General features: G+C 37.7%; 1 protein-coding gene across 1 annotated transcript in view; it reads left to right on the forward strand.

The window, feature by feature from the left end:
• Positions 1–12814, forward strand: part of SLIT3 (slit guidance ligand 3) — a 519985-nt gene that overhangs the window by 364277 nt on the left and 142894 nt on the right. Inside the window, exon 12 of the mRNA XM_074156582.1 lies at positions 3764–3835. Within this exon, the coding sequence (XP_074012683.1) occupies positions 3764–3835 (72 nt within the window). The remainder of the gene's footprint in view (positions 1–3763; positions 3836–12814) is intronic.

Below are 12814 nucleotides of genomic sequence, written 5' to 3' on the forward strand. Positions count from 1 at the left end.
TGACTGTTTTCTCCATTTTTGTAAGAGAGACTCCCATGTGTGGTGAGAAGAGAAAGAAAGGAACAGAAAGAATAAGGGTACCTATTGGTGTCTCAGTTGGTTTTGGCTTAGCATTTTAAGATTAGCATTGTGATTATAGAATTAAGCTATAACTCACTTTTCTCTTTCTCCCAAACTGTACATCATGTTTAGGTTAATATCTTCTCCATCTGACAGTGAATGGTATTTGTCAGACCTGTGGCTAACTTGATCCCCAGCAAAGTTGAGAAGCAAATGAACAATCAGGAGCACACAATAAAAGTTTTAGTATTTTTTTTTGTGTTCTAATAAATGTTGTTTTGATTCACTGATTTGCTGTCTATTGGCAGCAATTACTGAACCGATTTTATTTTTATTACATGTTAACTTGGTTAGTGCATTTTTAATAAAAAATATTTGGGGTCTGAGATTTCAGGGGGGTATAGAAGAAGAGTTGTATTCCTGTGCCAAGCTTGCACAGTAACCGAGACACCTACATGTCCTGCAACATGTGAGGGATGCAAGTGAATATACATTTTTAGAACTTGTCATGCCATAGGCAAATCTCCTAAAATTTATCTCTGTTGGTAAAAGCATTGGAGGTTTAAATGAAGTTCTTGAATTGACTTGACTGAGTTTGCTCTTATATGGCATTTTGAAGTGGTTTGTTGGTTGGGGTTTGGTTTTTTTTTCTTTGGGGGGTTTTTTGTTTGGTTTACTTTTTCCCCAAAGCTGCTATTCTGGAAACATTGTGGTGCATGGTAGTGCAATGGGCAGCGTGACAGGACAGAGGAAAGCGGCTGCAATAGTGGAGCATACCTTCCCTGGCCAGTCTTTTCTGCAGGCAACTCATTCCTAGTACTGTTAGCAGTGCAGCAGCTGGTACATTCAGAACAAAAGCATCTTGGATCAAGAACCTGACCAATATTCATATTTGTTGGTATGAACAGGCTTTCCTCCTTTTTTTCTTAAAGAGAAAAAATGAGAAGCAAAAGTTTCTGTGCTTTCTATTAGAGTAAATGGAAATAAGGAACTCAAGAAATGAGATGCAATGTGTTATATATCTCCCCTCCCTTCCTCTTTGCTTCTTTCTGTAGGACCGTTTGACTTCAGCTCTGGCATGGCAGGCAGACAATGGCATTAGCTAATTTGGCTCTGTGTAGCACTGAACATGAATATGAATTAGAGACAAGTGCCTGAGCTCTCATACTGACTTTTGTTTAGCTGTTAATTTGTTCGAATGTTAATATGCCACATGCACATAAGCCCAATTAAGTTTGAAAATGCTTACTTTATTTTCATGGCTTCTAAAAATTGAAGCTTTGTTTTATCAGCTATTTTAATCAGTTTTATTTTGCTCAAAATAATAAAGAAGATGTATAAGCACATCCAAGGTTTCAAATTCAGTGGAGCACTGCACTATGACCTTCCGACTCTTAAATTAAAAGCAAATGAAAAATTACTTTAGAAGAGTCTTACTTTGATATTTGCATTTAGCAGTACCATAACTAATAACTGCACTGGGTGTGAGTGAGATTTGTTTTTACCTCTGCAGCCAGAAGAACCCTTCATCTGGAGTGGGTTGGTTTTTTTTTTACTTCTTTCCATGGGCACTTTGTAAACCTTAGCTTCTGAACTCTTTCTTAAATGCTCTAATATTATGCATTATTGGTCAGCATTGATGATCCTGCTACTTCTCAAAACTAAGGAAGATGTTCATCTAACATCACAGATCTTATTATCTGAACTTTGTATACAGGTGATATACTGGATTCGGTGGGCATTAACTTAATATTTTAACCTTTTATAAATATTTTATTTGCAGGGGTTTTGCTTTTGCTTCCTGGTACAGGTGCTCACACCAGTTAGTTTGTTCAGAAAGATGACTGTGAGTCAGCCATTTGGATGTTGTTTTAGAGGCCAATGAAATTTGGTGACTTGAATATTATCTCATATTTTGAAATTGCTATCTAAGCAGACCTGCTTGACTTTTCAAAGTTCCACCATCATTTCTGTCTAGTTTTGGGCAGAGTATAAAAATCTGTGTTCCTTGCATGAGAGTTTGTTGAAGCAGGAAATTGTGGGTGCCTTCTGAAGCTGAAACTAGGCAACAATTAGAAAAATTTAGTAGTGCTAGCATTCATTACAGAAAACACTAACTGTAACAGCACATTAAAAGCCAACCTCCTGACTCTGTAATAGATAAATTATGTTACCTTTTTTTAGAGAAAGTATGCTAGATGATCATTAGTTTCTTGAGTAGAGGTTCAGTTCCTGCTAAACTACAAAAGTAATGAAAAATGGGCTTTCAAGTTTAGATTTTCATATCTAAGTGGTGTTATTTTACTTAGATTCTTTTTATTTAGGCTCAGAAATGAGCTGATCTAGTAACTCTCCTGCTTCCAATGACTGATGGAGTACACTGAAGTGGTGATACTCTGGGAAGGCCAGAGGGTATTGTAAATGGTCCATCATGCTAAGTGTTTGTTTTTCAGTATGCTTAACTCACCATAATATTTTAAATGCTGAAAGACAGTATAAGCCAAAATTTCAGCCAGTATCCAAGCCTCACATGACTATTTGATTAATTGCTAGTATATTATTCCATATTAAAAAGTTAGGGAATTAACCTGTTCAGTGACGCATAAGCAACAAAGTTTTGACATGATCTGATCTATAACCATTTACTAAGTCCTATGTAGAGCATAGAAATTACATAATTACTATTTTTCCAAATTTTAAGTCTATTAAATTGTTAGCTAAGTTGTAAAATGTTCAGAGGGAAGGTAACCTTCTTCCCTTTTACCAGGACCCATGTAAGCTCCTAACTCACTTTCTGGTTTTGACAAATTTTATCAACTTGCAGAAATGACATGAGAAAATACTTTAGCCGTGACTGAAATTGAGGTGTACCTGTCATATATGATTTTGCTCTGATCCCTACGTGCCACATCTTAGCATAACAGTGGTTTTGTCTGGTTTTCCCTTTAGTTCAATTTCTGAGGATACTGTATGTGCATTTTTCCATTTAAAAAAAGGAAATATTTTTAATATTAAAACTGAATCATGGATATCAGGTTGTATATATTTATGATTGAATAAATATATACAGTGATTCTCATTTGTATTATTAAATCTTTACTGATTTTTATAACTAAACAACACCTGAATTTTTTTGAGTTTCTGAAATGTATGTCTATTTCCAGTTAAGGCTCAATTTCTTTATATTAGCTAGTTGAAATGGTAACAGCAGCTGGTGAAGCCATAATATTTTATCCAACGATGCCTGTGTCATATTTCATGCCAATTATTATATCTTAAGAGATTCAGTTATATGAAATTTTATCTACAACCAGCTTTTGCTCCCTGGCTTTTAAATTCAGTATTGCTGAGCAGAATTCTAGGTTTTTGCATCAGACAACGTGCCTTTCAATGGTTAAAATATTTCTTAAAAGGGTGGAAAAAAATCCCTCAACAGAATGAAAAATATTTCAGATGCAGTTTTTGGATGATGTCCAGTTTCTACATTAAAAAATGCTTTCCAACACCAGACGAACCCTGAATCATAACGACTCATTTAATACCATGTGCTCTCTGAAAAGAAAATGAGATCAGTAGTTAAATGAAATGCCCACAGATCCTGGGCATGGTGCACAAGATCAATAAAGATGATAATGCAGAGATGTGGGAGGACACTAAACTGGTCTGTTACTTAAGATTTATTTTGTCTTCCTGAATCTTTCAGAGTGCTTTATGGAAACAAGATCACAGAGATTCCCCAGGGCCTTTTTGATGATCTTGTGTCTCTGCAGCTGCTGTGAGTATGATCCCTTCCTCTTCTATATTTTACGGACTAGATTTACAGGCTAGATTTACTGGTTTTTCAGCTTCTGACATTAATATAATCTCCTTTTCCACTGAAAACTCCCTGGGACGTGCTAGTCTGTTGTTTCTGTGTCAGGCAAGAGGGAGGCAAGGGCTGAAGAAAAAAAAAAAGGAAAGTGCCAACAGTTTTGTAGCACAGTGTGTACAATGGGTAATAGACACAGAGGATTTAAGTGGGGGGGGAAAATGAGAGACTCGGTGAAGTCCAAGAAAGGAAATTTGGTCACCGGCTGATGTGCGGTTGGGGATGCCATCTGATTGTTTTTACACATTTAGCGTTTGTGGTTGAGTATGTAGACCCTTGAGGGCTCCTGTGCTGCATGTACCCGCACATGCAAGCAGAATGGCAATACGTAAGATCTTACTGGTGAAGCCGTGCTCGATTCCATATTCTTACCACGCCAAATGTGGCTTAGCTGCAAGAGAAATGGCTTCAGAATATAGTGTTTGAGTATTTTATGCCATGTGTGATTTAATACGCCGTCACGATCAGGGGTAATACATATATCATACACTCTTCAGTATTTATTAGCATAAAAAATTTATAGCATAGCATATGCATATATAGCATAAAACATTTCCTAAGCCAAATGTGAAATAGCAAATTTCACTCACTCTTGTCTCCATAATCACATTGGGAACCAGTAACTCCTTCAAAGAGAAGGAAATCAGCTACTATTTCAGCCGGTCAGTAGAGGGGGAAGTGAAGTGAGTTTAATATGTATTTCTGACGTTCTGGTTACCATGATGGATGATGCACTCAGAAAGTAAAAGGTGATCTATGATAAGTTAATCAATTCTGGTTTATATCACACACAACTCTCCACCCCCAAACAATAAATTATATAAAATATAAAGTAAGAAAAAGCTTTTAGACATGTTACTTTAAGCCTTTTTGACTGTCCTGACATAACCCATAATGAATATCCAAAAGTTCATGATTACTATTGAATATGTCACTCTATGATTGCTGCACTTATATCTATATAAAAATAAGCATAGATTTAGATTAAAAATCCATGAGCAAAGCGAAAGAGCTAAAATATGAAATGGTTGAAATTATATGTTAAGTGAAGGACTACTCAGATGTTAATTTATCCATAAGATCTTAATTGCAAACATGGGCCACCCTATGCTAGAGAAGGGCAAGGAAGAGCACGTATGGTTTAGTTATGACAATCCTTGAGCTGCCATGGTGGGAAGCTGGTCATCTGCACACAGCCAATTATTTTATCTTCACCTTCTGCACATAGTTTCTCTGGCAGCCCCTTTCCTCTCTTCTCTCCCATACCTCAGAAGTTTGTTAGTACTGCAGTGTCTTCATGGGAGCCTGTGCAGTAAGAGAAGGCTGTGTATTTGGTGGGGGGTTAGTTTGCCATGCGGGAGAACAATCAGTGTGAAAGTGCTTAGAAGCTGAGACTCGGTACGTGTTGGTATACCTGGCACGTTAGTCATTGTCAGACTCAGGTTGTGCTCGGTACAATGAAGACGCTTCAAGCAAAAGGACAGCTAAAACTTAACTTGTAATTTTGACCTCTGAGAAAGAAACTATGTTAAAAAATTTGAATTTTATCATATTCCCCTTCCCCCCCAATATTTTATTGTTACAAGTTCTAAGCGATAGTTGCTCTGTCTAACCCAGGACACTTCACAGATAGGCTCTTTCCCAGTAGAAAAAATGAAAAAATTAAAATCACTCAACACATGGCTCACAGTGTCCTATAAAAATATGGGTCTAGAACATTTGCATAAAGCATTAAGCAGGTTTCAATGCCTTTGTGTGCGTGTAACACAGGCTTTCAATAAATTACGTATTTAAGCCCGTATGCAGTGATTTTCCAGTCTGAATTAGCTCAAGTGATGTGATGCCTTTTTATTAAGGGGGCAAATATATCTATATATGCCAGAGAACCATTAAAACATGTTGTACTTCAGCCACTGAAACATTCTCAATGTTTCAGCTCACTGAGATTATTCTCAGTCAAGCTGAGAAGATGTGAGTAGGTTGCCCCATTATGGGATTCCCAGAGCATTGTACCTCTGAAGCCTTTCAGGGTCTTCTTGAAAGTGCTTGAATGTAAAACAGCTTTTGGCAAGGAGGGCATTGAACGATCGTGCTTTAAATACAAACAAGTATCTGCACACTTTTCTGATTGTGGCTTTGAAGCAGCTATTATGGGATTGTTTGTAGTATTTTAATGGATACCAAAAAAATAAATGGTATTCGTTGGTTTTAGGCCTGCTGTTGAACAGTTGGAAGAGTGCCCTATGATTAGACCTAATTTAGTGTTCAGTGGGCTCTAGATTGGATTTCTTCTCATTAGTCTGGAGACACACTGATAAGAACTCTCTGATTAAGGTATCCTGGTAGCCGGTATAATTCCCTAAGCTTGAGCTGGAGCATGTTTGAAAATACACTGGTGTTATGGTAAAGCAGGACAATCAGAAAAACCGAGTCATTGTGGGTCCTGTATAAATTTTTTGAGATTGTATTTAGAAGGAAAAAATAATTGCTGTGAAATTGCAGAGCAGATAATATTGTTATTTACTGTTTTGGATGAGACTCATCAGAGTTTCTTAGGAACCTCATTATCCTTCTGTTTAAATATGCACAATATAGGCCCAGATTATTCTACTTTTATTCTTGCAGAATTATTTTGTGTAAGTGCCTTACATCTGCAGACAGTGCCATGGGTGTCAGAAACACTGTAGCTGGGTAAAGTAATGCTCAGCTCAGGCATGACAGCATCTTAAGCTGCTCCAGCTGTCTTTGGGGTATGGGAAATGAAGATTTCAGAGCAAGTTTTAGACCACCTGGCTAGCATTAGAATTCTATATTTCTGTCATATAAGCCAATATTATATCATATTTGGCAAGAAAATAACCAGCCATGGTTTGATAATAAGGATTTTTTGCTGGGGGGGGTGGTGGTTTTGTGTTTTGTGTTTTTTTAAACGCTATTGGTTTAATTTAAAATGTTGCTTCTGAAGTCTTTGTTATAATTAGCTATGTTAAGTAATTAACATTCGCCACATAAATAACGACAGTTGGATTTCTGTTAAATTGCTGATTTCTCAAATCCTATGCCTTCCTAAATATGCAATTGTAATCAACACACCAGCAAACATTATTCTAGAAGTCCAACTACACATCTGTTCTGTGGAACAGAAGCTTTTCTTGGACCGTGTCATTTTCCTTATCCTGTTTGAATTTGCCAGGAGGCAGGATGCTAGAAAGCTGCTGTACCCTGTCCTCATACATTCTTCTTTTCAGCAGGCTGGATCATGTGTCTTCTGAGAATTTTAGGTCACTTTGGATTTGAGAGCGCTATACTGTTTTCAAGAAAGAGATAACTGGAGTCTGATTATTTTATTTTTTTAAAGTAAAAGGAAAGTTTCATTTCATTGGGGCAACAATCCATCCAAGCTGTGAAATAGTGTTTGATTAATTATCATTTGTGTGATTTGCATTTGAATATCAAAAGAATGGAAAGGGTTTCAGGTTAAGGTAGGAGTTTTCAAGTAACCATTAGCTGTGGCCAGTTTGAACGCCTGTCCGGGAGGCATTAGACTAACCATGGTCTGTCTAGAAACTGGAATATATTCAAATGTCCTTCTCACCTGTCTTTCAGTTTTCCTGGAATGTGGGCAAGCTCTTTCAGGAGCCCTTGAGTTTGCCAATCTGTCTGCCAGTCACTGCTCAGGGGGCACAACATAACACTGCGCAGCTCGCTCTTTTTCAGCAGCCCCGGTGACAGACAGAGCCGACAGTCGCTCCACTTGCTCCCAAGTGGGCACACATGCAGCGCCAGGCTGCAGTCAGACAGTGAGGCAAGTGGCTCAAGACAGTCAGCTGTGGATAACGGGCACTGAGTTTGTTAACCAGTATTTTTCGTATCTAAGTAATACACTTTCCTCTCTGCAACCATATTAAAGCAAATATTCTGGGAGCCTTTTTATTACAGTTACACACTGTGTGCTTCATAGTGCTGTGTTGCCTGGAACAAGAAGGTATCATAAAATGTCTACTGTTGAAAAAGATTCCCCCTATATTATTTTGCTATACAATCTTTTTGAAAGATTGAAAGATTTTGAATTTTGAAATTTTGAAAGATTGAAAGAAAAATCTCATTTTTCAAGTGTCTGGCAAGACAGTTTCAGATTTCAAGAAATCCTTTTCCTTGTGGAAATCTACTTTGCGTAGTTCCTAATCATACAAGTGCTCAGGCGTGTTGATCCTTAATCTTATGGTTGAGATCCCCAGGGCTTGCTGGGCAAGAAAAAATCCCTACAGTGGACTCTGTTTCAATGTTGCTAGCAGTAGATATGCTCATGGGGTACATATATATTGAAATCAGAGGTTTGTTGTATTCCTGTCTCATAAAACAAAGCCAAAAGCTTGCAGCCTTCTCCTCTTCCTCCTGATGTGTGATCATTGAGGAAAACTCAACGTTATAGTTGGAAAAGACCAATATTGGTGCCTGGACTTTGACATATTGACAGATAAAGTAACTTCACAAATTAGACTTCTAGATCCACTCATGTAACCTGGGTTAAATTTGGAACTAGAATCTAGTATTTCCAACTTTAGCTGACCTTTATTTTAAATAGACTCATACGAAGTGACAAGTTGTGTGTGTACTTTTAGAAACTGCTATTATCAGTCTTCTCAAAACTCAGTGAGTAAAATTTTGAGTGATTCTCCCTTTTAACCTGCTTTTTATGCTGTTTCTACTTGGATGAATAGTGAGATGCTTGGTACTCCTGTAGCTCTTCTGATGAGGCTCCTTGGAAAATATCTCCATGGCAAATTTGCCAAGTTTGAAGTGCTTGTGTTGATTTGTAATTGTAAATTGAATCCCAGTGCTTAAGAGCTTAAAATAGGATCTACCAATTCTTTATTGTATACTTTTGGAGCCTGTTAAAAGCTCAAAGAAAATCCAGTGAAGCACAAACCTGTACAAACTATTTAAAAAAAAATAAGCACAAAATTACTTGGAAGAATGTACATCAGTTCCAGTATTTTGTTTTGTATACATTAGACTGTTATATACATAAGTATCATTAAGCAGTGATGCAAACAAGTACATAAATGCCAGAATAAAGAAAATACAGTTTTCCATTTCCAAGTCTTTTCTAGCAGTGGTCTCTCCTCCTCCCCTCAGAAGTAGCAATCTTCTGAGCTTCAAGTGATGTATAAAATCTTACTGTTCCATGGAGTTCATTTTTCTCATGGAGAAGAGACCTTCTGACTAGATGCAAGGGGAAACATTTTCTCAACAGCAATTGAAGCAGTGGAGCAGGCTGCCCAAAGTTGTGTGTTCTCTGTCCTTGAAGATTTTAAAGACCAGACTGAATAAAACTCTAGAGTAACCTGGTCTGACCTTATAGCTCACCCTGTTCTGGACAGTCTAGTAGGACAAGAAACCTCTCAAGCTTCCTGCCATTCTGAATTATCCGACCTCTGATGAAATAATTGTTTCTCAGCTAAAGCAAATATCTGCATTAAATAACTATAAATGGATCATACTTTGAGTGGGGTTCAGACCAGATGACCTCTGGAGGTCCTTTGCAACCTATGTCATTTCTGGATTATGTGATTCTAAATTCTTAGCACAATGACATATGAACTTTTCTCTTGATTACTGAAAATACTTCTGGCTACAGCAGAGACACTATGTAACCCTCGTCCTTCTAGTCCAGGGCATTGTACTCTGCACAGACCTATGTAATAGCTTTAGAATTGTTTTCAACGCATTTGCCTCAAGCTTTTTTTTTTCCTTCAGATTTCTGCATTTAGGCTGCTATTGTGATAATATTACTAAACTCAATAACTGCTGTTAAAGTGAAGGAGCAGCATCTGCCAGACAGAGAAATACAATTAGAGTCAAGAACTAATGAAAGACTGCAACAGCATCTGCCTCTTCTGTGTCACTTCTGTAACCAGCCTACATGCAGCTTCCCAAAACAACCGCCAGTTCCTACGTCAGTGTGTAATTCATTAGCTCTTCTGACGCCAGTGCTCCAAGCTGGGATCACCTCACAGAAACTCTCCTATTATTTCACAAGATATTAACTTCCTGATAGCGCAGGAAGTTGAGAAAATGTGTTTATTCTGTTGTGCATCTGAATTATCATGTGGTTTTCTAAAATCAGCTGTGACCTTTTGTGCAGGTGTAAGTCAGGCAATATTGAATTATGAGTAACAGAAGTCCAGGTGCTCTGACAATACGTGCTTATAATTCTCCAGGTAGTAACATGAGTACCTCAGAATTGTTTTATGGATGGTGTTCAGCTGGAGTTGCACTCTTTTGGATCAGAAATGAAGGGAAGCCTTTAAAATTTCTCCAAAACAGGACTGTCAGACTGTGCTCAGAGCTTCCATCTTGACTTGCTACCAGCTCGTGACTTTTCCATTTTAATTTACGTTGAATAAATTTGTCATCACCATCACCCAGCTTCCTGAACACGGAGAAACACTTGAAGCTGGTTCAAGCAAGCATGATGATGATTTCACACTGGTTATCATCAATTGAAGCACTGACAGACTCCTCAGTGGTCAGTCATCACATTAGAAAATGTAAATTTTAGTAGATGTCTAAATATCTTGACGCAGTGAGAGGCAATCAGATTGCTCCCCTACACTTCAGGCCATTTTAAAACATTGCTTGAACCTAATATAATTATTTTGCCAATAAGTAAGCAGGGGCACACACAATTCTGTCATTAGACGTTGCTTCTCATTGACTGCTGGGATGATAGAGTACTTGACTAGATACTTCCATATTGACACTTCAGCTGTTCTCCTGTGATAAGTTGTGTTAAATCAAAGATGACACTTGATTCCCTATAAACTTCAAGAGAAAATGCCAAAAAAAAATGACAAAAAGTTTTTTGGCTTTTTGTAACAGGTATTGTATATCCTAAGAGATGCTTTTTGCCGAGAGTCCTTTCTTTGCTGCCCTGTAGCACCTTTGAATGTACATGAGGCCTTTGACTATTGATATTCTATAAAAGTCATGTATATTCAATTAGTATTCTGCCATTACCCATGCAAAACTGTTACCAAGTTCTCCTCTTCCATACGGCTCTCCTGTGCATTTTACATCTGCCTTTTTCTGGTGAGTTCTCATTTTTCCTAGTGGAGTCTGGCATGTGGGATGTGCTAGCCAGTTCATGGGATGCTGAACATTCTCATTCTCATCATGTTGTTGTCACTGTCAAAACAGAAAGCTAGTGAAAAAGAAAGAGAAGTTTTCCGGTGGCTCTGTGCAGCTTTTCTCTCTGAGACTTTCCTTTGGCTCATTAATGTACTTAGGATGATTTCTGGTCCATCCTGTAGCAACAGAAATCAGCCATCAGTCTCCAGCATGTGCTAAGGTTGCTAGGCTGCTGTTTCATTCTCCAAGTTATGTAGTTATTTGCTGATAGTTTGATTACTTGACCTCACTGTGCCGAAAATATAAACATTGCTAACGGTAAAAGCTATATAGACATCCCCATTTGCTCTTAAAAAAACAATTTTTTCAATCATTTTGGGTTTGGAGTTCAAAATGTTATTTAAATGTTAATCACTTGAAACTGTGCTTGGGCATATAATTCAATTATGGGACCATCTTAATTATGCAGATGGTGCTTATGAGCATCTGATACAATTACAGTGCCAATTCAATACACATTCGTTCAAAGGGCTTAGCTGAAACATGTTATTATTTCAATGTGTGTGGACAAATTCACTTTTTCAGGAAATGGGTTCATGGAATTGTAATATTGCTCTGCTCAGCTCATTGCTTTCAGTGGTGTGTAAACCACAAGGTCTTTAACCGTTCTCCTGTATTCTGTGGTGGTCCTAGGCTTGCAAGAGATTTCTTCATGTTTTTAACATATCCAGAGGGATGAAAATGGAGACTTGAGTTAATAATCCATCATCCCTCTGCGTAGCAGGCGGTTTTATTTCTACTTGAATTTTTAACCTCCTTTTGAATGCTGCACGACATCTGGAGGCCGTGTGTAAATCTCATCCAATCAAGCTGATAACAGAATAGGAAAATTAGTGGAATTTACTTTCACCATAAATTGGTGCAGAATAAAACCACATCATTCTTGCTAAAGTAAGAGTCAACTCTTAGTATTGTCCCTTCTTTTGGTGTGAGCCCAATAAAAGGAACCCTTAGTATGTTTTGCAGTGTGGTTCACTGTTTAAGGAAGATCAGTGTTTCTGCTTCATACAATATGTTTTTCTCATTGTGTTTAAAAATAAATTCTTATAACCACTTTTAACACCATGTGAGGCCAGCCTTGTATACCTAATTAATAATTAGATGCCATTAGGGGGGCTGTGATAGTGAAGAAAGATTAAGCAAAGAATTGGAATTTATATAGGGGAATATCCATAGAGGGGGATATTTTAAAATAACAGAGTTTTGAGAAGAATATAAACCTTAATGCTGCTTGCCAGAAGTCATCCTCTAACTCACAGTAAGTAGACGGAAAAAAAAAATTGGGATGATTTATTCTACTTTGTCACAGTTTTTCACTTTCCCCCCACCTTTCTCCCTGATTGTGGTCAGAAATAGGACATTTATTTATCTCGTGAGCCACAGAGTATGGCCACATCTTTATTACTCTTGAGCACACTTATCTGTCCTCTTCAGATTTAGGTACTGCACGTACATTGCACAGATGATCTACAGAATAGGTGGCATCACCTCGGAAAAGCTGTGTAGTACCTGAATTCCCACTTCTAAACAGTCTACGCAAGTACTTTCCTGTTCCAAATTACTTTCTCTGATGCGTAAAGACAGTTGAGTGCCTCTGTATTTGTGGCTATGTATGGGATCAGTTTCTCTCATTTTTGGTATCTGGCTCTTACAGAAATGTCACGGATTGTATCACTGTGGTCATTCAAATAT

This window comes from Numenius arquata, chromosome 11 (assembly GCF_964106895.1).
Source record: "Numenius arquata chromosome 11, bNumArq3.hap1.1, whole genome shotgun sequence".
NCBI classification, from domain to species: Eukaryota; Metazoa; Chordata; class Aves; order Charadriiformes; family Scolopacidae; genus Numenius; species Numenius arquata.